The sequence below is a fragment of the Physeter macrocephalus genome, chromosome 2 (assembly GCF_002837175.3).
Source record: "Physeter macrocephalus isolate SW-GA chromosome 2, ASM283717v5, whole genome shotgun sequence".
Lineage (NCBI taxonomy): Eukaryota > Metazoa > Chordata > Mammalia > Artiodactyla > Physeteridae > Physeter > Physeter macrocephalus.
The window spans coordinates 109,692,622-109,720,269 of record NC_041215.1 but is presented as its reverse complement, the minus strand read 5'-3'; the positions used below and the strand labels follow the sequence as shown (position 1 = coordinate 109,720,269).

The 27,648-nt window shown below is 39.5% G+C and overlaps 3 protein-coding genes and 2 non-coding genes across 6 annotated transcripts in view; 2 read left to right on the top strand and 3 right to left on the bottom strand.

Annotated features, from left to right (window-relative positions):
* The window catches only part of CMKLR2 (chemerin chemokine-like receptor 2), a 41,929-nt gene extending 37,912 nt beyond the window's left edge, over nucleotides 1-4,017 (top strand). The window contains exon 2 of the mRNA XM_007111440.2: nucleotides 2,464-4,017. Coding sequence (XP_007111502.1) covers nucleotides 2,492-3,559 — 1,068 coding nt within the window. The 5' untranslated portion in view covers nucleotides 2,464-2,491 and the 3' untranslated portion in view covers nucleotides 3,560-4,017. The remainder of the gene's footprint in view (nucleotides 1-2,463) is intronic.
* An 8,575-nt stretch (nucleotides 4,018-12,592) lies between these two features.
* EEF1B2 (eukaryotic translation elongation factor 1 beta 2) lies at nucleotides 12,593-16,573 on the bottom strand. Its single transcript, XM_007111441.3, has 6 exons — nucleotides 16,129-16,573; nucleotides 15,537-15,659; nucleotides 13,788-13,914; nucleotides 13,444-13,510; nucleotides 12,904-13,029; nucleotides 12,593-12,791 (listed from the first exon to the last, which is right to left on the bottom strand). Exons 1-6 carry the CDS (start codon nucleotides 16,206-16,208, stop codon nucleotides 12,637-12,639), a joined length of 678 nt encoding a protein of 225 aa, XP_007111503.1. The 5' UTR covers nucleotides 16,209-16,573; the 3' UTR covers nucleotides 12,593-12,636.
* On the bottom strand, nucleotides 13,160-13,292 carry LOC112065154 (small nucleolar RNA SNORA41). Its single transcript, XR_002891877.1, has one exon. It is a non-coding gene; the product is annotated as a small nucleolar RNA SNORA41 (small nucleolar RNA).
* LOC112065152 (small nucleolar RNA SNORD51) lies at nucleotides 13,593-13,671 on the bottom strand. Its single transcript, XR_002891875.1, has one exon. It is a non-coding gene; the product is annotated as a small nucleolar RNA SNORD51 (small nucleolar RNA).
* Nucleotides 16,574-16,623: 50 nt separating the features above from the next.
* NDUFS1 (NADH:ubiquinone oxidoreductase core subunit S1) overlaps nucleotides 16,624-27,648 on the top strand; it is a 30,942-nt gene continuing 19,917 nt past the window's right edge. The window contains exons 1-8 of one of the 2 annotated variants that reach the window (XM_028481191.2): nucleotides 16,624-16,874; nucleotides 20,607-20,667; nucleotides 21,193-21,284; nucleotides 23,338-23,445; nucleotides 24,146-24,222; nucleotides 25,103-25,184; nucleotides 25,265-25,395; nucleotides 25,850-26,035. In XM_028481191.2, coding sequence (XP_028336992.1) covers nucleotides 20,607-20,667; nucleotides 21,193-21,284; nucleotides 23,338-23,445; nucleotides 24,146-24,222; nucleotides 25,103-25,184; nucleotides 25,265-25,395; nucleotides 25,850-26,035 — 737 coding nt within the window. In that variant the 5' untranslated portion in view covers nucleotides 16,624-16,874. Of the gene's footprint in view, nucleotides 16,875-20,602; nucleotides 20,668-21,192; nucleotides 21,285-23,337; nucleotides 23,446-24,145; nucleotides 24,223-25,102; nucleotides 25,185-25,264; nucleotides 25,396-25,849; nucleotides 26,036-27,648 lie in introns of both variants that reach the window. The other variant, XM_007111442.4, reaches the window with a different exon arrangement.

Here is a 27,648-nt window from a genome sequence, read left to right as displayed (position 1 = left end):
AAAAAAAAAAAAAAAAAAAAAAATTACATTTGGTTCTGAACAGGCTTTATAGCAGAGCCAATTATTTACTGAGCACATGTTGAGCACCTGTGAGACGTTAAGACCTGTACTAGGCACTGTGGGTTACAGAGATGACAGTCATTCTCAAGGAGTTCACAGTTTGGTAGGGCAGGAATTAAAGAGAAATCAATGACAGTATAGTGTATTAAGTACAATAAGAGAAGTATGGCAGAAGAGGGGAATGTCGTAGTGGTTAAGAGCCCAGGATCTGGGTTCAACAGATTTGAATTTAGATCTTGACTCTCCAATTATAGGTTGTGTGAAACTGGGAAAGTCACTAAGCTTCTTGAAGCTTCAGTATTTTTTCTTGGAGATGGAAATAATAATAGTACTTATCCACTTTATATGATTCTTTCAAGGGTCAAATTAGATCATACATGCCTGACATCTAGTAAATTCCCAATAGCATTGACTATTGTGTGTAATAATAGTTGTTATTATGTATTACAATTTTCTGCGGGAAGATAATGTCAGAAAATGTTTCCAAGAAAAGGTGGCATTTGAAATGAATGTTGAAAAATAAAGAGAAGTTAGCTGGGTCTGGGGTTGGGAGGATGCTAATGAAGTGCTTTTGTTTTTTGTTGTTTTTTTTTTTTTGCGGTACGCGGGCCGCTCACTGCTGTGGCCTCTCCCGTTGCAGAGCACAGGCTCCGGACGCGCAGGCTCAGCGGCCATGGCTCACGGGCCCAGCCGCTCCGCGGCACGTGGGATCTTCCCAGACCGGGGCACGAACCCGCGTCCCCTGCATCGGCAGGCCGACTCTCAACCACCGCGCCACCAGGAAAGCCCAGTGCTTTTGTTTTTAACTATGCTCTGCTAGATTCCTCAAATGATTTTAGGTAGGATGATGCATTTAGTGTTAGTCAAATTGAGTCTGAGCTGGCTGTGAGCAACACAAGATGTTTTGACCTCTTTGTTCGAACCCTACTATAATCTCAAATCTTACATATTTGCCCCATTAATGATTATAGCTCCATGAAATGAATATAACTATTAGTCTTTTTTCTACTTGATTTTGAATACTACAGATAGAAATAACACAGAATAAATTGATGAAGCTATATTTACACCCAGTAAACTTATTTGGTTGAAAAATTGACATTCAAGTCTTCTTAACGCAGGAAACCGGACTTGATAGCAGGGAAAAAAAAAAAAAAGGCCACAAAAGAAAACATACCTTGCATGAAATTATAATAGATAACATTTGGTATGGATAAAAATAAACAAAATAGAGGTGAGATAGGGAGTGTGGGAGGGAGACGCAAGAGGGAGGAGATATGGGGATATATGTATATGTATAACTGATTCACTTTGTTATACAGCAGAAACTAACACACCATTGTAAAGCAATTATACTCCAATAAAGATGTTAAAAAAATAAAACTAAACAAAATAAAACTGATTTATAAATCAAATTTTTGTTGTAATGTAGAAAAGAATTACTTTGAATTAATTCAAAACAAAGAAATTTCAGGAAAATAAAAAATTTAAATAAAGCTTAACTGCACTCTATAGGAAATTAATATAGAAATTAAGTGGTCATAGTCAAGTTCATTCCAAAATATATCTTGTAGTTGAAAAGCCTTCCATATTGATATAATTCTGATGAACATATTTGAATTTATAAACCTAGAATCAAAACATCCATGGGTGCAAAACAGTGGGTCAGAATCTCCAGTGCTTGCCCATGACATGAGCCAAAGAAGGTGGATGAGCCAACGAAGCAATTGGAACTCTGTCTAGATCTTAAGAAGTCAGGGTACAAGTAAGGATTTTGAAGTCAGCACCACATAAGTATTCATCTGTTTTCTTTTGCATCTTCCATAAAATAATAATGCCTGGTAAGAACTTAATAAATATTTGTTGAATGTTAGATTCTCTCTAGTCAGCCCTACAAGCATTATGAACATAGGAATTGTACCTATAGAGTCAATCATTTTCATTTAGCACTTACTGAATACTTTACAAAACTAAACTCTCACAGCTTTGAGAATATTTATAGCAAAACTTAGGTCCACTGAGACTTGGACACCTGGAGTGTTAATCACAAGTCCTACCAAGAAATATACTATTTCTAGTTCATAAGATGAAAAACATTTTTTTAACTATGTATTTCTTTAATGGCTGTAAGTCTATTCAGGTTTTGGTTCTGCTTGTGTCCATTTTGGAAGAGTACATTTTTTTTTCTAGGAAACATTTTGCCAAATATTTCAAATAAGTATTTTTTTCATAGCTTCCTCTCATTTAAAAAATCTCTACTTCTGTGGTTACGTCCCCCTTTGGTCCTAAATTATTATTAGTGTCTATTAAGATAAAATATTTTTATCCTTATGTTCTGTATCATTCACTAAACATTTGTTCTTTTAAAAATTGTTTTCTTTCTTTTTAAATTTGCTTCCATAGATTTCTTCATTCTGCATTTAGCAAGGTTATGGAAGATCTAGAGGAAACACTATTTGAAGACTTTGAGAACTACTCCTATGCCCTGGAATATTACTCCCCAGAGACTGACTTGGAAGAGAAAGCACACCTAGGAGTCGTTCACAGCATCTCCCTCGTGTTATACTGTTTGGCATTTGTTCTGGGCATTCCAGGAAATGCCCTTGTCATTTGGTTTACGGGATTCAAGTGGAAGAAGACAGTCACCACTCTCTGGTTCCTCAACCTAGCCATCGCAGATTTCATTTTTCTTCTCTTCTTGCCCCTGTACATCTCCTACGTGGCCATGAATTTCCACTGGCCCTTTGGCATCTGGTTGTGCAAGGCCAATTCCTTCATTGCCCAGTTGAACATGTTTGCCAGTGTTTTCTTCCTGACGGTGATAAGCCTGGACCGCTATATCTACTTGATCCACCCTGTCTTATCTCATCGGTACCGGACCCTAAGGAACTCTCTGATTGTTATTATAGTTGTTTGGCTTTTGGCTTCACTAATGGGTGGTCCAGCCCTGTTTTTCCGGGACACTCTGGAGTTCAATAACCACACTCTTTGCTATAACAACTTCCACGAGCATGATCCTGACCTCACGTTGATGAGGCATCATATTCTGACCTGGGTGAAAGTTATTGTTGGGTACCTCTTCCCTCTTCTAACAATGAGCATTTGCTACTTGTGCCTTATCTTCAAGGTGAAAAAGCGAAGCATTCTGATCTCCAGTAAGCACTTCTGGACCATCCTGGCTGTGGTCATTGCCTTTTTGATGTGCTGGACTCCTTATCACCTGTTTAGCATTTGGGAGCTCACGATTCACCACAATAGCTATTTCCACCAGGTGCTGCAGGCCGGAATCCCCCTCTCCACTGGCTTGGCATTCCTCAATAGTTGCTTGAACCCCATCCTTTATGTCCTAATTAGTAAGAAGTTCCAAGCACGCTTTCGGGCCTCAGTTGCTGAGATACTAAAATATACGCTGTGGGAAGTGAGCTGTTCTGGCACAGTGAGCGAACAGCTCGGGAACTCTGAAACCAAGAATCTGTGTCTCCTGGAAACAGCCCAGTGAATTCTTACTCTTCCACAAATCAGTATATGGCTTTTGTGTGGGTCCCCTGACAGATGCTTTCGGATTATTTGGGTCCAAGACATAGAGCTGACTGTATCTTTTTATTGTTTTTGGTCATTTTACTGGCATCATATTTTTCTATTGATATAAAACATAAGAAGGATCTTCGGTTTTTTTTTCCAGCAACTTAAATTATCTGTGTTATTCTTGCTAATTATACTGTAGTGGATTAATTAACACTATTTTTTCAATTTTAATGACTTTTTTAAAGTTCTAAATCTTAATATTAAATATATGACTAATTTCAAAAATATAAAAATGTGTGCTTAAGCTCACTTTAATTTTGCACAAGTAACCTATTAGACCTAGTCTTAAAATACAACATATGTACTTAATTTCTTTATTTCATGTAATCTGTATATTGCATTTATGAATTAAAGTAATAGTTGGTTATAGTAGGTTAAAACTCTCCCAAAATCTAGTCGCTTAAAATAACAATTTACTATTATTATTATTATGTCTCACAATTCTGAGGGTCAGCAATTTAAACAAGGCACAGAAGGGAGGTTCACCTCTCTGCTTCGCAATATCCAGAGCCTCCGCTGGACCAGGATGACCCAACTGGCTGAGGTTTAAAACAGCTGGGGACTGGCTGAGCAGCTCTCCTCCCTTCTCCCCATCCCCTTCCCTTCCTTCTCCTTCCCCTCTCTCTCCGCCCCTTCCCTCCTCCCTTCTTCTCCTCTATCTTCTCCTCTCCTTTCTTCACACGGGTATTCCAGCATGGCACCTCAGGGTTAGCCAGACTTATATGGCAATGTAGGGCTCTAAGAGACCAGGGTGGAAATTTCTACTCCTCTTAAAGGCTATGCCAGACACTGGCACAGTATCACTTCCACTGTACTCTATTGACCAAAGCAGTCACTGGCCAGCTCAGATTCAAAGGGAGGGGACATACACCCTACCTCTCAATGGGGATATATGCCCATCTTTAATCCCCCATGATATCATTATAAACATTAATGTTTTGGGAAATTCTGAGTATGTATATATGCAAATAAGATTGCTATAAACATGAAACACTGACATCCAGATAGTAGATAGGCCAGCTCAATATCAGAATGATTTCAGGAAAATAAAGCATGTATGACGTATCGATATATTTCTACCTTCTATTCCTCTATTTATAAGACCAAGAAAGTATACCTTTAAGTCAGTGACCTCTTCATGGTGCAAATCTGTTGCATTTAAGACTAATAGTATTTTGACTTCTATTCATTTATGCCTTTAGCAAATAGATGAATAAGAGTTATACAGAACCATGGTAGACAGATACTGTGAGGGATGCCAAGATGCATAATGTACTTATAGGGGGTGAGATTAAACTTGCATAAAAACAATCCTAAAACAAGGTAGACAGTAGTAAGTGCCATAAGAGAGCCAAGACAAATGTAGACTGTTCAGAGGAAAGAGATGGCCTCCAGTGTGCAGGTCAAGAAACACTGGAAATCTATGTCCTTGCCATTGGGGTTTCCTAAAGATCCTGCTCCTTTTCCACGTCTCTGTTTGTACCCTGTCTTTTATGAATATAAACTCTGCTATTTACTGCAATTTTTAAAACGTTTAATTTTCTATAATTTCTCGGTTTTATTTTGAAAGTCGTCAGGGGAGCTATGTTATTCCTTGAATCGGTATCCTTTTTTATTTCATCTCATAGTTTTTAGAAATGCTAATGTCAGATCATTTATTGGCTCTGTTCTTTACTGTTAGCCCCATGCAACAATCAGATCTCGTTTGGAAATTATTCCAAGAAAAAAAATGTGTGGCATAGCTCAGCATATCCCAAATTTCTGTCATTCCAAGATTCCTGGCTTCTGCCATACTCAGTATGGGTTAAGGGAAAACAAGGAGAGAAAGGCTCATTGTGAGTTTCCAGCCCTTTGTGCACCCTTGAACCCCGCCCCTGCACCACCAGGGCTTGCGATATTCCTCTCTGGTGTCCCCCTCGACCCTCAATGGACAGGCTCCCAGGATCAGGAGAAAAGCTGGAGGATCCAAGAAAGAAAAGAGAATTCTGTAGGTTCGTCCCTAGTTTGGGCAAAGGGAGACACTGACTCTCAAGGCTGGGGGAGAAAGAGGAAGGCTGAGGAGCAGGAAGGAAGGGGATTAAGCAACCAGGGGCAAAAGTACATTACAGAGCTGGTGGTGGTCTGGAAGTTACATTTCAGGGCTGTGCTTCCTAAGCTTTGTGAGTTAGGAACCCGTACAGAGCTGTTCGTTTTTCCCACACTACAGGCTACGGGCACAGTATCTAGGGCCTGTGAGCTTTCCAGAGGCCTATGAAAATATTTGAGAGCCTGAAAAGTATCATTGGCTCTAGAATAGAAAAAGAAAACTTGAGGGAATTCCCTGGTGGTCCGGTGGTTAGGACTCCGAGCTTTCCGTGCCAGGGGCCTGGGTTCGATCCCTGGTCGGGGAACTAAGATACCGCAAGGCTTGCAGCATGGCCAATAAATAAATAAATAATAAATAACATGAAAAGTCAGAATTAATAAATACTCTGAATTCATTTGAAAATCGATTGAAAGTTATGTGTCCTTTCCCCAGAAAAATGCTTTTAAATAAAATTTCAGGGGATCCTTGTACCCTAGGCTAAGAACTCCAGTTTTAGTGGCTTTTTAAATAGTTGATAGTGGGGATGTAACTTACAGGAATCTAGTAGTAGAAAGTAGCAACCAGGGCAGGAACTTTCCAGCAGAAACAGGAGTTAATTTTTTATTCTCAGCTTGAGGGAAAGTCTAAAGTGTAGCATAGGACTCAAGCTTGGACCCAGCATTGGAGACGCCCCAGCCAGCTTCCTCCCCTGGCAGCTGGAATCTGGATAGTGGGGCTCTCCAGGGGTCTAATGACCCCTAATGAGCAGGATGAGTGACTGAAAGGACAGAGGGGCTGGAGGAGAGGAGGGCACTGGGGCAATCTGAGGAGGAAGCAAGGAAGCTCAATGCCTAGTTGGCAGGAGAATAAAGAATCTCAGGGCCCCCAGGGACTGGGGCATAAACCCAACAAGACAGACTTGGCTCCCTCTCGATGGAAGGAAGCTCTTCAAAACAGTGGGCAAGTTTCAGGGGCTCCAGAGGCAGGATATCTGGCTTTGCATTATGGCTCCAATATATCCTAGCTCTATGACCTTGGCTAAATTAATCCAAATTTCTAGACCTCAGTTTCCCCCATCTGCAAAATGGGATCACAATAGTAGTAACCGCCACATAGGGTTATTATGAAAATTAAATGAATTGACACAGGTAAAGCACTAAAAGTGGTGCTTAGCCCTCTAAATACCTATTATTAATATAATATTACCTGGTATTATACTTATTCGGTGAAACTCTTGGCACCTTCTGACATAGTAATTACCTAGTAAATGTTAGATTCCTTCTTCCTCTTGAATGAACGTAAAAATCTCATAGGAAGAATAAGGGAACTTACATAAAGAACTTCAAAATTTATAAATTTTATTTAAAAATTCATAAAGTTTATTGGGAATTCCCTGGTGGTCCAGTGGTTAAGACTCTGTGCTCTCACTGCCTAGGGCCTGGGTTCAATCCCTGGTCAGGGAACTAAGATCCCACAAGCTGCGAGGTATGGCCAAATAAAATGTTTTCTAAAATTTTTTTTTTAATTTACACAGTTTATAAATACTATAAAAGGATATGGGCTGAGAGGCTGCAAGGGGCAGGAAAAAGTAGACTGAAAGACTTCTTGAAAGAGGTAATTTAAGTGCATCTTGAAGAATGACTATAATTTTAACAAGTGCAGGTGAAAAAAGGCTCTTTCAGGTAGGTGGCATAGCAAGAGCAAGTGTTCAGAGGCTGGAAAACAGGCTGTGTTCAGAAAAGAGAGACTAGTCCCATTTTATAGGGACAAAGTGAGGACAGAAGATTCCCAGGTTGGAATCAGGCTTGAATAGTAATTCATAGTTCTTCAATATTCTCACATATAAGCAGTAGTTCTTTAGGCGATGGGTACTTAGAAGTCTACGGACAGTTTCCTTTGATTTTTACTTTACTAAAAGCTATTCAGGGGCTTCCCTGGTGGCGCAGTGGTTGAGAATCCGCCTGCCGATGCAGGGGACACGGGTTCGTGCCCCGGTCCGGGAAGATCCCACATGCCGCGGAGCGGCTGGGCCCGTGAGCCATGGCCGCTGAGCCTGTGCGTCCGGAGCCTGCGCTCCGCAACGGGAGAGGCCACAACAGTGAGAGGCCCGCATACCAGGGAAAACAAAAAAAAAAAGCTATTCAGGCCAATGACATTTCAAATGACAGACTTCCATTTGGGACATTTTCTAAATGCAACTAGTATCATCTATACAGGGCATGTATTGAGAGAATATCTGTTTAACTGTCTCAATTTTCATTTTAGGTTTACACTTATGTGATTTTAATGTTCTTACTTTTCCTAATTGAGGGTATGAAGAAAGGGTTAAATGAAACAGAATCAAATTTCTGAAAGCAGGGATGAAGAACTTTCCCCATTATTGCCAATACATTATCTGGCCCATGAAGACCTGGTTTTGAGATCCTCCTCTCTCACTTACTAGGTGGATAACTGGGGAATCATCTTTCAGAGTTGTTTCCTCACCTGTAAGTGCTGATGACAGTGTTTGCCTTTATCTCACAGGTTTATAATGGGGTTCACATTAGACAATGTATGTGAGGCATGCATTTTTTTTCCTTTTTTGTTCTAAGGACAATAACTGCCATTGCCAAATCTGTTTGGAAAAAAATTATACATACATCCCAAAACACTAATGCAACTCTTTTGGTATCTGTGTCTTTGTCCATAAGTTTATCTTTTCATAGTTACAGTCAATGAAAAATCAAGCATTTTTCAATGCTGCTACAGTCTCCATTACTTTCTAAAGTAAATATATTAAATTTATAAAATGTTTCACATATGCCATAATTTAGCCCTTTCTATTAAAACAGTCCTCTTATTTCCCTGATTCTATCCACATCATCTCCAGATTGGAGCTCTGCCTTTTTCTTTTTTTTTACTGAAATATAGTTGACATACAATATTATATTAGTTTCAGGCATACAACATAGTGGTTTGACATCTATAAACATTAAAATTGATCACTAAAGTCTGGTAATCACTTGTCACCATACAAAGTTATTACAATTTTACTGACTATATTCCCTATGCTGTACATTATATCCCCGTGACTTATTTTATAACCGGAAGTTTGTCCCTCTTAATTCCTCTATTTCACCACCCTCCACGCCTCCCACCCACTCCCACCTCCACCTCTGCTCTGCTTTTGTCATCCTCTGGCTTGGAAACCAGGCTTCCCATTGCCCACACAGAATGAGCCAGCCTATAATTCAGATGCCTCTACAACCTGGCCCTATCTAATCCCAAACTGACACTGCAGAATCCAGCCAAACTGGTCTCCCAAACCTCTGTTCTCATTCTTGCCTTTATCATTCTGCCTTTCACACCATCCTGGATTTTTTTTTTTTTAAACGAATTACTGATTAAGGTCCCTCCAGCTCAAGTCCTAACTCCTCTAAAAAAACCTTTTATTTAATTCTAGCCTTCCCTGACCCTCTGGACTTTTGGATTATTGTCAGCCCTCCTTATCTGCAGGTTGTATACCCACAGATCCAACCAATTCCGAATCAAAAATACCTGAAAAAAGTCCACGAAGTTGCAAAAAAGCAAAACTTGAATTTGTCGCCTGCTGGCAACTATTTCCATAGCATTTACATTGTATTAGGTATTATGAATAGTCTAGAGATGATTTAATGCAGGAGGATGTTAGTAGGTTATATGCAAATACTACACCATTTTATATAAGGAACTTGAGCATCTGAGGATTTTGGTACCTGAGGTTGGTTCCTGGAACCAATCCCCCCTCGGATACTGAGGGATGACTGTACTTGTTTAATCACAAAATTACTTTTATTCTTAACAGTTTTAAGTATGTTTGAACCACCTCCCTTATGGTTATTTTCTTAATCCTTTTGTATTTTTATAGCATCGAACACAGTGACATTAAATGAATCAGTTTTGAATTCCCACAGTGCCCAGTCCTTGTACTAGCAGATGGCTGAATGTGAAAAAGAAACAAGGTTTCAGGGTCATGTAATCACTTATGGAGCATGCAAAAAAAGGTGGGTTCTTATCCCACAGCCAGAAACAGAAAAAAAAAAAAAAAAATCTCGTTATGTATACCTGTGCCTTCTGAACCCACTGGTTCAAAAACAGTTCATTCAGTATACTGGCTCACATGAATATGTGAGCATTGCTCATAATAGCAAAAAACTGAAAGCAAACTAAAGATCCAATAAATAGACTGGTTCAGTAAGATATGAGACAATGGATTCTGTAACTGTTAAACAATGAGGAAATCTTTTATGTACCGATACAAAATATCCAAGATATAATCTCCAAGATACCCAAGTCTATTTCTAGAGACAAAACTTAAGATGCAGAAGTTTGTGTCATATGCTACAATTAGCCTACACATATGCTTAGACTAGCTCTGGAAAGACCTAAAAAACTGGTGACATTGGTTGCTTTTATGGAAGTGAATGGGAGACCTGGGGGACAAGGGAGACGTCACTGTATAACCTCTAGAATTTTGAATGATGTTAATATATCATCTATCTTTTAAAATGACATTAAAAGGGGCTTCCCTGGTGGCACAGTGGTTAAGAATCCGCCTGCCAATGCAAGGGACATGGGTTTGAGCCCTGGCCCAGGAAGATCCCACATGCAGTGGAACAACTAAGCCCATGCGCCACAACTACTGAGCCTGAGCTCTAGGGCCTGCAAGCCACAACTACTGAGCCTATGTGCCACAACTACTGAAGCCTGCGCGCCTAGAGCCCGTGCTCTGCAACAAGAGAAGCCACGACAATGAGAAGCCCGCACACCGCAACGAAGAGAAGCCCCGGCTCACCGCAACTAGAGAAAGCCCGTGCACAGCAACGGAGACCCAACACAGCCAAAAATAAAAAATAAATAAATTAATTTTTTAAAATTTTTTTAAAAAATAAAAGACATTAAAAGATACCATTAAACACATTTTTTATTCAAGGCCGTGAAGTCAAGATCTTAGTCACATACTTCATCATTCATTATTTTAAGATTCACAAGACAGCTGTGGTTTGTTGACTATTTAAATTTTTTTTAACTTTCAACCATATTTTTAATCAGTTTTTTTATCATTAATAATTTTTAATTAATGTTTTGGCCAAGCTATTTGGTACTCAATCAAGCTGTTACTCATGTCAGTGACTGTGAATTATTTTTGGCTATTCACTACTACACCTCTACTTTTCCACAGCATTTCCAGAATCCCTGGGCTCTCCTGTTCTCCAGAAAATGAAGTGCTGCCCTCTGCTGGCTCTCATGATACTGACGACCTGAAAATTTCCCCAGTGATTTTAGACTGGGTCTGTTGGACTAAATGTTAAAGGTGATTTTATTCATTAGTACATATATGTCCAATTGAGTACATTTTCTTTAGAATTTAAACAATTTCCCACATTCAAGTTGGCTGGCCACATACAAAGAAAATCAGATTGAGAGGGAAGAAAACAGCATCGTCTGGTTCAGCTAGGAAAACCTGGACCTCAAACATTCAATCTCCTTGGCCTACAGACAGACTACAAAATGAAGATTTTTTAGAGGTCTACAATTCCCAAGCTCTACTTTTGTGAACACTACTACTGTAAAAAATATATACTCAAATGTTCGATACATCCTAAATTAACTGTTAAGATGCAGCAGTTTCCAATACTGGACTCTCACCTGACTAGAGGCACACCATCCTCTGAGTACTCACCTGCAGCGCCACCTTAGTACTGAAGTTTCCACACCCCAACAGGCTCAATCAGACTTACCAAACCCAGGTAAGATGTCCCACCTCCACACCCAAGCCGGGCTTCTGAACCGCAGCCAAGGGATCAGTCACCCATAGAGCCTCCCTCCCAGGACACACTACTCAAAATCACATGCTCAACACAACTTCTCCCTGAACAGTACAGTAGGCATCCCTTAAATTTGCAACATCTGCCTCCACAAACTCTGGGAATCCTCCCCTCCCCTGGGTTAGGTGTCCTTTAGTAAATTGCACATGCCAACTCATAACATTAATTTTAGGTGGGATTTGTAAATATGTGATTTTTTTTTTTTTTTTTAGTCACAAGTAACCCCTAACTTGAAGATGCTAGGTCACAACAAATTACTTTGTCAGCCACTGTAAGTCACTGGTTACTAACTATAAATTAGTCCTGGAATTTAATTCCTTTATCTCCAAATGTTTCATGACCTGGCAAATGACATTATTTGCTATGTGTATTAACCTGAGCACTTTCCTGTTTTTGACTCATTTCTCATGATTCTTTAAGGTACTCCCAACATTCACATCGAGGAAAGCCAGCTCAGATATTAAGTAACTTTGTAACCCCTTGCAAAGGGCCAGGTCTCGAACCATTATATATGGGACTAATTATCTAAAATCAAAACTCTTGGGAGTTCCCCGGTGGTCCAGTGGTTAGGACTGGCTGCTTTCACTGCCTTGGGCCCGGGTTTGATCCCTGGTCAGGGAACTAAGGTCCCGCAAGCCGCGTGACGTGGTCAAAAAAAACAAACAAAAAAACCTCTTACTACAAAATTTTCAGTCAAGTTTACCTCCCCGATTTCTTTTAAAAAACAAGTCAAATATAAACACTTGAAATACTGCGGTAAAAGTTGTATCATTGCACACTGAGGACATCACTAATGGGTAAAGAAGTTGTATTGGGTCCACTTCTGTTAATTTGTTTATAAAGTCTACTCTACATCTATGCATAGTCACAGTATTTATAACAGGTAGTTCCCTCATTTTTTGGGCTAAACGTCGAACGACAATGCGGATCCAAATTTATATTATTTATGAATTATCTATCCATTAAATTTCTTCCTTCAAAATGGAAGGAATATAAATAAATACCATCCTCTTATTTAGGAGTCAAGAGCCAAGGGTGTCTTTCAAGCTTTTATTTAAGATCACTGATCCACGATGGATTTTAGATCTTGTTGAACGCAGCCACGTCCATAGACTGCACGTACTCGTCAAAAGCAGTGATCTGCTCCTCCAGCATATCCGTTCCAACTTTATCGTCTTCAACTACACACTGTATTTGAAGTTTTTTAATTCCATACCCCACCGGAACTAGTTTAGCTGAAAAGAGCATCAAGAAAAATCTTAGTTAGAAAAGTCCTGTTGACTGACAAAGGTTGAAACTGTATGCAAACTCCAGATGCCAGTGTCAAAAGGCAAAGACTAAACTCACAAGAGCCCCAGACTAAGCCGTCTGCTTGAATGCTTCTGACGCACTCCTCTAGTTTTGCCATATCTGTCTCATCATCCCAAGGTTTCACATCTAATAAGATGGAAGACTTGGCAACAAGTGCTGGTTCTAAAAAAGAGTACAAGAAACAGCATTATTCAAATAACTATTTTTGCCCTACTTCAAGACACTTAACAAATCTTAATTTGTTTCTAAATGGATCATCTCCTTAGCCATATAAAACTATAGAAAATACACCTTGTGTTTGTCACACATATGCCCACTTCCTATTTTGCTGAGAAAGAGGTGTTTAGTTGTGTAACAGTTTCTTTCCCACAGAGGAATGCCACAGCTGCTACCATAAAAACAGCTGCAGACCAGTAGCTGTGGAAGTTTTGAAGCTCCACTTCAACAGAAGGTTTTGAAATACTGACGTATTCAACGAATGGGGAGGAAAGGAAATTACTTTGGGGATCAGTCTTTGAAAAAGATTATTCACATTATTATGAAAACAAGTTAAACACAAATTATAAAATGACCTACTTTTGGCTTTCTTTGACTCATACTGTGCAAGGCGTTCTTCTCTTAGCCTCTTGGCTTCTTCACTTTCCTGTAAAGAAAAAATTTAATATACTTCACAAAGCTGGTTGTTCCTCAGCTTAAGGCTGGTGGGTCCTCAGCTTAAAGCAGACCAGCTTTATCAGAAAAAAGCAAATCAATCATGAGCTCAGGCGAAAGATGGTGATTTGATTTTATTCATCATGTAGCCAGTGAGAATTTTTAAAAGGCAGGTAATAAAGTGAAGCCAGGATTCAAACCCAGGCACTTTGGCTACAGAGCCTGTGCTTAAGCACAATGATATGCACAAATGTCAACTTATGCCATACCTCCTCATCATCAGATCCAAAGAGATCAATGTCATCATCATCTTTACTATCTGTAGCTCCACTTTCTGTGGTGTCTTCCACATTAGCAGGGCCATACTTGCCCAAAGCTTTCTTCACTCCTGGGAGGCTTGAAAAAAATTTAATCAGCTAGCTACTATTCGGTCGGTATGATGTCCCTTTTCAAACAATACATGAGAACTTGTTTTCATTACAACCTAACAATAGACCCCTTTTGTACCCAGAATTTACCCTTCAACATTCCCAGGTAAATGCTTTTATATGTTTAGCTCCTCACCCAAGAAACGTTAGTAGCATGTGAAACACTATATTCAATATGCACAAAGATTTACTTTCAGAATGAGTATTTCTGTTTGAGATTTCATTACGTATGCTCAGTTCCATTCTTAATGAACTGGAGTCCACCTGACCAAACTTCCATCCTTGTTAGCAGTTTCAGAAGAATGGCAAAGGACTGAAAGAATGAGCCACCCCTCACCCCAAAGGTGGGTCCCCCAGGCCAGGGTCAGGCACACTGGCAGGCCAGTGTGGGGAAAAGTTGAATTGCTGTTGTTGATGAACTAAAATTCATATTTTATGGCAAGACAAGAAAACTTTAAACATAAAAATTTTCTTTGCCTGTTTGGGCCACCTCCCTCTTCTATACTGTGTATCATGCATCTGCATTAACCAGCCCTCCTGAGGAGATAACATTCCTTCTAAATCTTGGGCCATGCTGACCCATGACCCACTACTCGCTTTGCACCTGTAGATCTGGATTGTATAAACTATCAATAATACATTATTTAATGCACAACCTTGTCTCAAAAACTTACATGCGAAGTGAGAGAGTGGCAAGGACATGTATACCCTATCAAATGTAAAACAGATAGCTAGTGGGAAGCAGCTCGCATAGCACAGGGAGATCAGCTCGGTGCTTTGTGACCACCTAGAGGGGTGGGATAGCGAGGGTGGGAGGGAGTCACAAGAGGGAGGAGATATGGAGATATATGTATAGCTGCTTCACTTTGTTATACAGCAGAAACTAACACACCATTGTAAAGCAATTATACTCCAATAAAGATGTTAAAAAAAACAAAACACAACCCAAAAACCCCCCAAAAAAACAAAACAAAAACTTATACGGACGGAGACTTCCCTGGTGGCGCAGTGGTTAAGAATCTGCCTGTAAATGCAGGGGACACGGGTTCGAGCCCTGGTCTGGGAAGATCTCACATGCCACGGAGCAACTAAGCCCATGTGCCACAACTACTGAAGCCACACGGGCCACGACTACTGAGCCCACGGGCCACGACTACTGAGCCCATGAGCCACAACTACTGAAGCCCACGCACCTAGAGCCCGACGATGAGAAGGCTGTGCACCGCAACAAAGACCCCAACACAGCCACAAATAAATAAATTAATTTTTTTAAAAAAATACTTATATGCACAGAACAGTTTTCAAAGATTTCTGATAGGCTTTTCACAGGTTATAATCCTCAGTGTGGGCTTGAATAAAGTTTTCTATTTCTTACATTGACTAATTTTTTCTTCAAAATTGTAATGTTCTACCTGTTACATGAAAAAATGGAGGATTTCAGCCTCTTGGCCTTCTAAAGTCACAGAGAAATTTAGCTTACAATATCCCCACAAAACTAAAGTAGCCTGAACCCTAACTTGTCACGTGAAAACCCTGAGTTTAAGCTTAGAAAGCATTCTATCCTTCAAATAAACACAAAGATACTTTTACCTGGCCTTTTCCTTTTCGTAAGATTTGATGTGATTATACCAACGTAGGGCATGACACAAGTCGGCAGGTGGTGGGCCGGAGACTGCTTCAAATACTGCCACATCTGCTTGTGACGGCACATACCTGCCAACGATGCAAAACTAATTACACACGCCTTTAAAAGAAAAACCACAAACACCAGCCAACGAACGACAAACGCTACGACCGTCAAATTAATTAGTGGAAATTCGCCCTCTTGTTACCGGGCTACCTAAACAGCTTTAGTTTTCTGTTAAAAATAAGTTCCTTAGGATCAGGGATCATTTACTTTGTTCTCCGAGCTATCCTGAGACACAACTGCCACTTAGACCTCAGAAACTGCAATCGCTAACGTGGACCTACAGGTTTACATTTGTTAACTGAGCAAAGACGCGGAAAAGTAAGTCAAGTCAAGTAAGCCGAAACAAAGCATATTTTTAACCCTTCTCCCCTCGCAGTCCCCTCCCGCGGGAGAGCCCTGGGGTCGGGCTTCCTTTCCTCCAGCCGCAGCCGAGGCCGCGCCACGTGGCACCACTGCTCCCGGCCCTGCCCAGACCCCAGCCCGTCAACTCACCCTTCGATGTAACTCTTGTCCGCCAAGTAGTCGTTGAGCACCTGGAGGCCGGCGGGGCTTTTCAGGTCTCCAAAACCCATGGCGACGGCTGACAGGGAACTAGGCGGCAGCGGAGGAAAAGAGGAGCGCAGACGGTCCCTGCCGAGCGCCAAGAGGGAAAAAGGCCCGTAACGACGCCGGAAATGCCTTATATAGAGACGGAGGCGTTTCTCTCCGATGCCCCCAGCCGCAGGTTAAAGGTTAAAAGTAAAGTACGTTAAGATTTCTCAACGTAAAAATCAAGGGCTTTTAATTAATGGCTCACAAATTATCCGCCGAGCTTTCTTCGTGTTCGCAAATCAATTAATTAAATGGGCATTGCTTAAATTACTACCTCCTAGGTTTACGAAGACTACCGGAACCACCCCTTGAAGCACCGGAAATGACGAAAGACGCTCGGCCTCGGCCGCCAGGTTACTTCCGGCGGAACTGAGGATCCGAGCCGGCTCCCTTATCCCGCCCCCGCTTCCTCCCGGCTGCTACGCCCTCCACCCGGCCTTCTGTCAAACTGACGGAAGTTGCCGAGCTCAATGTAAACGGGAAAATTGTCGAATTGAGGTTTCTAGTCCCTCCCGGCTTTCCGTTCTTCCAGGCCCGGCTGACTGAGATACCCGAGGCCGCCATATTGAATAAGAAACCCGGCCTCTGAAGGGATCAGCGGGGTGTAGACAATTCTGCAGGGCATCCTCGGCGGCTCCAGGGAGAAGGTGAGGTTTTGTTTGCGTGAGAAGGGTGAGGTGCCTTGGTCCCCGGAGTGTGTTTATTGACGAGACTGTTTTCTTTGGCCCAACCGACTCATTCTCCTCTTGTCCTTGAATGAGCGCCGCCTCCCACCCCGCCTCCTCGGGAACCCCCGAGAGCTGGCAGGTGAGGACTGTTAGCCAACGTCTCTGGTCTGACGGAGCAGAGAGGAGGAGGAAATCAGGAGGCCCTGGGGAGCGCTGGCCCGAGTGCAGCCTTGTGGGTGACCTCTGCAGGGGAATGCAGGACAGTCCCCTTCCTGGAGAGGAGGCCGTTTTGTTTCCCGGGAGAGGAACTGTCAAGTGACTTAGGCCCAAAAGACTGAGCTTTTCCCCCCAATTACTACATACCTGGTATAGTGCATCTTTGTTTGGCTGCTGTTACTTTAGCAACCGTCCATTCCTCTTGTTTTGTTTTTTTGGTTTTGTCCATAGACTGCGTTGGCTAATACTTCTTATCCTTTTCACTGGTGGGGAAACTGAAGAAAAAAGACATTTAAAAAGTTGGCCCAAGGTCGCACTGCAAATAACAAAGCTACGTTTTTTAAAAGTTTTGGGGGGCTTCCCTGGTGGCGCAGTGGTTGAGAGCCCGCCTGCCGATGCAGGGGACACGGGTTCGTGCCCCGGTCCGGGAGGATCCCACATGCCGCGGAGCGGCTGGGCCCGTGAGCCATGGCCGCTGGGTCTGCGCGTCCGGAGCCTGTGCTCCGCAACGGGAGAGGCCACAGCAGTGAGAGGCCCGCGTACCGCAAGAAAAAAAAAAAAAAAAAAAAAAAGTTTTGGGACTCTAATGCATGTACATGTACTGTATAAACGTGGATCAGACAGAGCTCTGCTCAAAAACGAATTGAGGGTATAGAAAATGTAACGTGAACTGTTTCTGATGAATAAACATCAAGTTGGTTTTTTGCGGAACGTCCTTTTTTTCCCCTGAATTGTGTGTGCATCTTGAAGCAGAGTGTTGTAAGGCTGCCAGAGCACCTGCACTCTTTAATACCAGAAAAGTGGAAGTGATGGCCAGAGAGTAGAGATAGAATTCATTTAACAAATAGTTGTTGAATGCCTTTTATAAGCTAGAAGTGAGTCCACAAGGAAGAATTAAATGGGTGATGTGACTGGGGAGTAGTTAGGATATTTTAGTTAGGCTGGTCAAGGAAAATCTCCCTGAGAAATGCCTTTTAAGCCAAAATTTGAAGGATGAGGAGGGGCCAGAAAGATCTGAGGGAAGAGCATTTCCGTGTGAGGTCACGGCCCCTGGGAAGATGGGAAAGGCTGTGGGAGCAGTGTGGAAGCCAGGAGACCTGTTGGGGGGCTACTGTGACAGTCCCAGCAGGAGATGATGGTGGCTTGGAGTAGGACAGTACCTTGGAGGGAGAGAAGTGGATGGATGCGGGACACCTGGTGGAGAATGTGGAGTAGTATTGTCCCTGCACCAAAAAGTGTCCAGTCTAGTTTTAGAAATGATTATTCATTAACATTTTCCCATCTTAGAGATGATTATTTCTGTTCTTACATGGTAGCCAAATAAGTGTAAAGTGCTTACCAAAGTTTTGCAAATCTGTATTTCTTATGTTGGGGCTATGCAGTCTTCCACTTGATGCTGGGTTTTCAACAGACAGCCTAGTCCTGGTGGATTTCCTAGCTAAAGTGGGCACCCCTTTCATATTGTATTGGAGACAAATGTAATATTAAAGTTTTTACATTGTTGTATGAAATATTGTTGATTTTGATCTGTCTTTAATTTAGCAAATTCAGTTTTACCTTTATATGAATAGATTTTAATAGGACAGATGCTACTCATTCTGGAACTTGGTGGTAAGACTACAATTGACCCTTGAGCAATGAGAGGATTAAGGGTGCCAACCCTTTGTGCAGTCGAAAATCTGTATATAACTTACAGTTGGCCTTCTATATCCATGGTTCTGCATCTGAGGATTCAACCAATCTCACATCTTGTAGTACTGTAGTATTTACTATTGAAAAAAATTCACCTGTAAGTGGACCTGTGCAGTTTAAACCCATAGTGTTTAAGGGTCAACTCTGTTTGATGGTTCATTTTCTTAGGGGCACTGTGCTAGGTCTTCAGAAAAGGGAAATGACCAAAGTGCACCATTCCTTGTCAAGGAGTTTACAGAGTAGAGATAATGAAATTGATTGGTAACTTATAGTTTAGTAGGTGGAATAATAAAGATATATATATATATATGTACACACACAGTGTGTGCTGGTAGTAAAGAGAAGGAGCACAAAGGAAAAGCCCTTTAAAACTGATTTTCAGTGGCTAGTACCGTCTAAATTGAATTCAGATATAACTGACATTTATTGAGCTCCTGCTAGTAACATATAGCCTAAGAAGTATTGTTTTCTTTTATAGATAAGGAAACTGAAACTGTGATTTACCAAAAAGTCACTCACTAGTAGGTGACAGATGTCTGCAGACCAGTATCACAAATTCTGAATTAATGAATTGTTTGAGTTATTGATGTCTGAATTAATGAAATTTCTGTGAAACTTATACTTAAAACTTATGTATATAAGTTTTATTTGTTTATTTGTTTTCTACGATAAACTTTGAAATTCTTTATGTGATAAATTCTGATCACATAATTTGTTGTATTTTTAAGAGTTCCAAATGAAAAATTAGATGCTTAGCCCATATAATCAAGTGAGTAGACAGAAAGTTCAGTGCTTCGCCGATATGATCAAGTGGATGGACAAAAAACTCTAAAAGATCAGATAACTTTTCTCTCTGTTTGCTTATGTATACCTTTAATTGGTGTTAATTTATATAATCCACTTCCGTTTATTTCAGTAATTCAGCAAATCCTTTAGAGAGGGCTTCTCAACTGCAGATCTGTTGACACTTTAGATAATTCTTTATTATGGGAGATTGTCCTGAGCCTTGTAGGATCTTTAGTAGCATGCTGACCTCAACCCACTAGATGCCAATAGCTTTCCCCTAGTCGTGACAACAGACAGTTTGTCCAGACATTGCTAAATGTTCCCTGGGAAGCAAAATTATCTCTTATAGAGAACCACTGTTTTAGAGCTTACTGTGTGGCAGCCTTGGGGGTAGGTACTGAGGATAGAAAGATTAAAGAAGTTCATAATACAGTGGGGGTAGAACAGGCACATAAACAGATAATTGCAGATCTGTAAGATAAATGTACTACTGGACACAGAAAATAGCACTCCAGAGTTTTTAAAGGCTTGGACTTGTGAGCCAGCTCAGAATATCTCAGAGCATTTAGTAGATAACTGCTCAGAACGTAGAATGTTAGAATGCATTTTAGCAGGAAATGAAGGCAGAAAAGTAGGCTTTATTTTACATAGCAATTAATGCTAAACTCACTGTTAATTCTTGAAATTTATTTTACTATATAGTCGTATATTAAGTTTGATCATTTGTTTATAATTAAAAACAACAAAACTGCCCTTTATATAGAATTAGAAGATTCAAATTTATATGCTAGCTGCTCCTTCTTAGCTTCTTAATGATGTGCAAGTCAGTTAATCTATCTGAGATGGAGTATTCTCATCTCTAGATTTCAGGAAAAATATCAGGACTTGGTGAAATGTTCAATGAAATAATGTATGTATATGAAGTGCTTTAAAACCATAAAATATTACCAAAAAGTTTGTGATTGGCATTGTTTTTCCTATGATAATATAACTCTTCTTTGTTTTATTCTTAGCAAGATGTTAAGGGTACCTGTAAGAAGGGCCTTAGTGAGCCTTTCTAAGGCTCCTAAAGGATGTGGTGAGTGTCTTTTTTTTGAATTTGCGTTTGTGGGTACTAGACTTTCTGTCTTTGTAAATTCATAGGTTTATGGAATGTTTCTTGAAAGACCCATAATATATTTTAAATAAAAATGGAAACAGTGGCCCAAGTTGAATAGAATAATTTTCAAAATACAACTTTAAACATTTTATAGAAATCATCATGGAATAGAAAGTAGTAGGAATTGCCCATCAGTGCCAAAATGGAAAAAGCAGTCATTCTGTTTTTGAGAAGTGGTCTTCCCAGGAGCATATTTTCGGTGGTATTAAAAGTTACAGCTTAAACTGCTGTTAAAAGTAGACAGCCATATTCTGTTTGGTATTCAGGACTGGAAAAGCTTTCTTCTAAGTCAATAATTTAGAAGTTTGCATCTAGAATAATAAAAGGGAATAGTATAAAATGAGGAAAAAATTTAGATGTGAAGGTTAATTAATCCTTTATTCTCTGCTGTAATAACTTGAACTCTGTTAATTTCATTTTCACCTCAATATTTTTGATGGTCAGTTCGAACAACTGCCACAGCAGCAAGCAACTTGATTGAAGTATTTGTTGATGGTCAGTCTGTCATGGTGGAACCAGGAACTACCATCCTCCAAGTAGGCATTCATTTTAATTCTTTATTTTTGTGTATGTTCTGATTTAAAAAAACAAAAATAATTTATTTTCTTTATACTGTTCATTTACTTCTAAAATTTTCAAGATTCCTTGACAAATGCTCATTAAAGAACTATGTATAGATAGTAAAATTATATGAAAATAAGTTTGATTTGAAATCTTGGCATTTCAGAGTGAGTGAGCTCTCATTTATCAGTTTCTGACTTTCTAAGTGAACTGTGGCAGTTCTTTTGTTTCACTTCTGCCTTCAAATAAATTCCCATTTAGAAGTTTTAAGTTACCTAAAATAAATTATTAGTTAATATAGGTAAGTTTGGGGAAAAGGTAACCTTTGTTGTGAGCCTGCTTGATGCTTTTCACTTTTATGTAACCTTTCTATTTTTAATAATATTTCTGGGAATGTGTCCTACAAAGCAGATAAATGGAGGATAGTAGTTTCTCGAATTTATGCCCTAAATATTTAATTTCTCCAGATTCCTCCAGAACTAACAAAGTTGGTCATGGAGAAGAAGTGCTTCATTCTATCGTAAATTATTGCAGAGCTAAATGCTCTTTGTTCATTTTAACAGTAATTTCTAGACTGTCTGTCAGGCATACACATGTAAACATAAATATATAACAAAATTATGTTCAGTGTACAGTGGAGAGTATTTTGGCAAGTATAGGAGGTGGTAGAAAGAGATGTCAGGAATATCTCAGGTGATCTCTGAGAAGATTTTAAAGGATGAGTAGGTGTTTATATGTGGACAAGGAAGCTTCAGGTAGTTTGGTATTGATGGAACATAAGGTATGTGTAGAAGAGGAGATAACAGGAAATCAGATTATTCTGGTAGAGAAGGTCTGGTCATTAAAGACTATGCAATGTTGAAGAGCTTATAGTTTGGACCATCAAAAATATTCATGGCTACTAAGCAGTATGACAGTGACTGTAGAGGATGGTGGTTTGGAGAATAATAAGACTGGAATGAGACACGGAAAGAGTATATCTTGCATTAGTGGAGCAGGAAGTGAAAAGGCCTAAAATAGTGGCAATGGGAATGAAAACGAGGATATATTCAAGGGAGAGTGAGATGTAGATAGACAGGCCTTTAGGAATGATGAAGAGCAGAGGAGTTTTTGTGATTTCTGCCTTTGTTAGCTTATTTGGGGGTGTATAGTAGGGGACAGAAATAGATTGAATTTTAACTGTCTATAGAGTATACACATGTGAATGCCTACTTACATCTAAATAAGTGGAGGACTATCAGGGCTGCAGACCATCAGGGCTACAGATGAAGTTTTGAATGTAATCATATGTAAATGAGCTAGTGTGAAGGCTGGGACAGTTGACCCACTGCATCTAGCACACAGGAAGACTCCATACATTTTTGCTAAGTAGTTAAAATATTGAAAATCAATGAGATTGCTTTAGAGTGAGGGCTAAGGATGGAAGAACTAATACTAGAGGAAATTTGAGTACATTTGTAGGCTCAGAGAAGGAGCAGGGATAATTGGTAGAGGGAACTAATATCCTTCACTAAGCAAATGGGAACTGGGAAGGGAGTGAGAGTCCTGGGAGGGGTATTTGGAGCCAAAGATAGAACCAGATTATAGTCAGCTGGATGGTGTAAAGTGGAGTCTAATCTAAAGGAGGAGGGCTAGTCAATGAGGAAGTCCAGGTATGAAACCACTGGGACAGAGTTTGAAGGAGGAGTCTTTGTAGACAATGGTTCAGAGTAGAAATGGGGAGTCAAGCCTTTAGCACAGTCTGAATATGCTTCTTTATCCAGTTTCTTCCACGTAAGGTATAGGCATGGTGAGGATCTTTAAAGAGGTAGCTTCAGAGCAGACAGGGGTTGGAATCAAGAGCAAAGAAAAGGAGGGAAATCTCTTTGAGGATCAAGTTACAGATATTTGTAGGTAGGAGTAATAAGATAGGTAGGCGATGGCCTCTTGTTTTTTTGTTTGTTTTTTGTTTGTTTTTACTGTGTTTTAGACAAGACAAGGATGAGGTCAGGTTATTCTAGTGCAAACATTTTTTACTTTGTCTTCTAGGCTTGTGAGAAGGTTGGCATGCAGATCCCTCGATTCTGTTATCATGAAAGGTTGTCTGTTGCTGGAAACTGCAGGATGTGCCTTGTTGAAATTGAGAAAGCTCCTAAGGTACTTGATACGTAAAATTCCACACCATGCTGTAGAAGGTAGAAAACTTTAAATCTTGCAGCAGACTATTCAGAATCAGTATTGTTGTAGTGGAGAATCTGGTCCTGTTTACTTCTATATATAAATTTATTTTTTGTGTGATTGATTCTCTTCATTTCAAAACTGGAAACACATTGAAGAAAGTGCTTTATATAAATGCAAGTGGCATATAATGGTGACATTTAGAAATTAAATGGGTCTTTTTAGAGCAGTCACTATTTCCAAATGGCTGTGTGACACACAACTAGGATGTAGAGCTGCCAGGCAGCACATTAGAAGTGCTTATGCTGTGCCATTTTCACTAGAGAAAAGGGTTGCAGTGAAGAGGTTCACTTTCAGTTTAATTTTGTTTTGGCTTGTGCAATTTTAATTCAGTACTGCCTGCTAATCAAAACACAGTTATTTGATGTTCTATTTCAGAGCCTCTTATAAAAAATCTCATTAATTATTAGAATAAAATTAAGAAGATGTCTAGTTTCTAAGAGAAATGTATCATGCCAGATTATCATATTATAAATATGAAAACTAAAAAACTCAGTCTTCAAAAATACTCTGTTCTTTCCTTGTTTTCAAATGTATAATTTAATATTTTTATATATTGGGTTAACTTATAATTACAAATAGATACAAATACTTAGAGATTTTTGCATTGAAATTCCAGGTTGTAGCTGCTTGTGCCATGCCAGTAATGAAAGGTTGGAATATCCTGACAAACTCAGAGAAAACTAAGAAAGCCAGGTACTTTATTGTTAACTCGGCATAGTGACTTTTATTAGAGCAGAAAATTGTACTTTTCAGTATGTAGACCTTCCCATAGATGAGAAATTCAGTATCAAACTCTGAAGAAGTTGGCGTGCTTGGCTTCTAGGAGCAGTTGGAAGTGAGTACACATAGAGGAGGTGAAGTCAAGTGTTTATGGTTTTGAGCCTACAGCAGAATCAGCATTAAAATTCCTTGTTTAGGGCTTCCCTGGTGGCGCAGTGGTTGAGAATCCGCCTGCCGATGCAGGGGACGCGGGTTCGTGCCCCGGTCTGGGAAGATCCCACATGCCGCGGAGCAGCTGGGCCTGTGAGCCATGGCCGCTGAGCCCGCGCGTCCGGAGCCTGTGCTCCGCAAAGGGAGAGGCCACAACAGTGAGAGGCCTGCTTACCGCAAAAAAAAAAAAAAAAAAAAAAAAGAAAATCCCTTGTTTAGAACCTTGCTCATCTTGTGGTAACAGTGAGTTTGTTTGGGGCTTATTGAACTGAGATTATTGCAGTGATAATTGTACCGTACTGTATCGGCACTGATTGTGTTTGTTTTTGCTTTGCATTCATGTTTTTTTGAATTAATGCCAGTGTTTTCTGAAGACCATTCAGCAACTTTTGGTATTTCTGTATTGTTAAAACTCAATTTTCTAGGTTCTCTAATGATATTTTATTCTGGACTCTTATAAACATTTTTTAGATTATGTATATAATACTACTCTTAGTTACATTGGCGTTTCTGATAGTAAATGTAAAATCCATGTTAACTATATGAGAGTATACATCTGTGACAGTTATTTAAATAGCCTATATGTAAACCATTTTGAATGTCAGCAATTTACGTAATTTTATATATTACATTTTCTTTACAGGGAAGGTGTGATGGAGTTCTTACTAGCAAATCACCCACTGGATTGTCCTATTTGTGACCAGGGAGGTGAATGTGATCTGCAGGTATGTAGTCTAATTCCTTAAATCTTTTTGTTTTAATTTTGTTAGCAAAATTAGGTTAATTCTTTCATAATCTACTTAAGGACCAGTCCATGATGTTTGGAAGTGATAGGAGCCGGTTTTTAGAGGGGAAACGTGCTGTGGAGGACAAGAACATTGGGCCATTGATAAAAACCATTATGACTAGATGTATACAGTGTACTCGGTGCATCAGGTAATCTTTTTCTCCTTCTCTCTTCTGCAATATCATTTATATACTTATTTAATATTCACAAAATTTGGTGGAATAACACCACAGGAACGGATATCAACTTTTTTTTGGTGAAAGAAGAGGGATGTTGTATTCAGTGTTTTTTACATAAGCCAGTAAAATGAATAAGTTTTCACTTTTAGTTAATATCAACTTCACTTGGATTTAAAAATCAAAATCTAAAATCATTAACTTTGTGATAACTTGCTAAGCTGTGCACATGATTTGTGAAATTTTCTGTACGTGTGTTACACCTCAAATTAAATGGAAACATTTATTATTTTTATTCAGGGACTACATTTTCCATTGAAAATCTATCTTTTTAGTGTTTTGAAAATCATTACCTTTGTGATAACGAATAGGAAAGGAGGTAAGTTTGCTGCGTTTGACCATTTGATGGTACATTTTTATCTTGCAGGTTTGCAAGTGAGATTGCAGGAGTAGATGATCTGGGAACAACAGGCAGAGGAAATGATATGCAAGTTGGTACATACATTGAAAAGATGTTCATGTCTGAACTTTCTGGGAATATCATTGACATCTGCCCTGTAGGTGCCCTGACCTCTAAGCCCTATGCCTTTACTGCTCGGCCTTGGGAAACAAGGTATTCATCATGGTATTTTTTGTCCTTTAATTCAGTACTCTTCAGAAAAATTTAAGATTCATTTTCTTCATGAGTTCTAATTGTTCTGGTCCAAGTTTTTATTTATTTGCTTTAAGTAAAACCCTTTTAATAGAAGATAAGTTGTTAAATTGAAGGATAGGATGAACCTGTGCAAATTAATTGTAGTTTTCTTGGAAATTAATTCCAAAGTTCTTAATCACAAAATTATTTTATTCACTTGTTCTTCTAAGGAATAAGATTGTCTTGATTTTTAAAAATTTATAGTTTCCTCTCATTGTACATTAAATTTTCAACCATGTATACATATTATACTTTATTTAATTAGTTCTTATTAGACATTTAGCTTATTTCTATTTCTTTATAATTACAAATCTATTTTTAAAAATCTTTCTATTTATTTATTTATTTATGGCTGTGTTGGGTCTTCGTTGCTGTGCATGGGCTTTCTCCAGTTGCTGCGAGCGGGGTCTACTCTTCGTTGGGGTGCACGAACTTCTCATTGCAGTGGCTTTTTCTTGTTGCAGAGCACGGGCTCTAGGCGTGCAGGCTTCGGTAGCTGTGGCACGCAGGCTCAGTAGTCGTGGCGCATGGGCTTAGTTGCTCCGTGGCATGTGGGATCTTCCTGGACCAGGGCTCGAACCAGTGTCCCTTTCATTGGCAGGTGGATTCTTAACCACTGCACCAACCAGGGAAGTCCTACAAATCTAAAATAAACATATTTATAACTTTTCTTATATATCTCTGATTCTTCTGATTAAATTAAATGAAATAGACCATTGCAATAAATTTGAATATTTTTAAGATTCTAGAAATATATCATCAAATTGCCTTCTAATTTTAAACTCCTACCAGAGTATATGGGAGTATCTTAAAATTCCAGGCTTTAAACATGTATTTGTGTATACAAAAGGTTTAGGGAGTTGGGGGCAGGGAGGAGACAGTACATAATTGAAATGTTTAAATAGAGAGTGTTTTCTCCTCTCCATAATACATACAAATGCTACACTTAATGTTGTGTCACAGGTCTTTGAGACACTATTCATTTTTCTTAACACTTTTTTTTTCTTTATTCTTCAGATTGGATGAATTCTGTTGATCTACTGTCAAGTTCATTCATTCATTCTTTTGTCATCTCAAATCTGCTGTTCAACCCCTATAGTGATTTGCTTTATTACAGTTGTACTTTCCAACTCCAGAATTTCTGTTTCGTTCTTTTTTGTAATTTCTGTATCCTTACTGGGAATCTTTGTTGATTCAATGTTTCATACTTCCCTTTAATCTTTAAACATGATTTTCCTTATTTCTTTGAACATATTTTAATATTCTTGTTTTTATTTTTAAGCAAGGCTTCTTAGGAGTTGCTCCTGTGTCTACATAGCTTAGTAGTCAGATAATGACTGTGCTTAAATTCTTTGAGCCGATAAAGCTTTCATCCTCTGCCATTGGATCTGTGTGTGGATAGAAGAGCATATTCAGAGATAAGGCTGTTTTCAAGTCTACCCAGCTTGTACTTTACACCAGGTCTTTTGGGTCTCTGTGTTGTCCAGGAGAGTATGAATAGCCTGGGCTCTCTCTGGTCTCAGCTGCACATA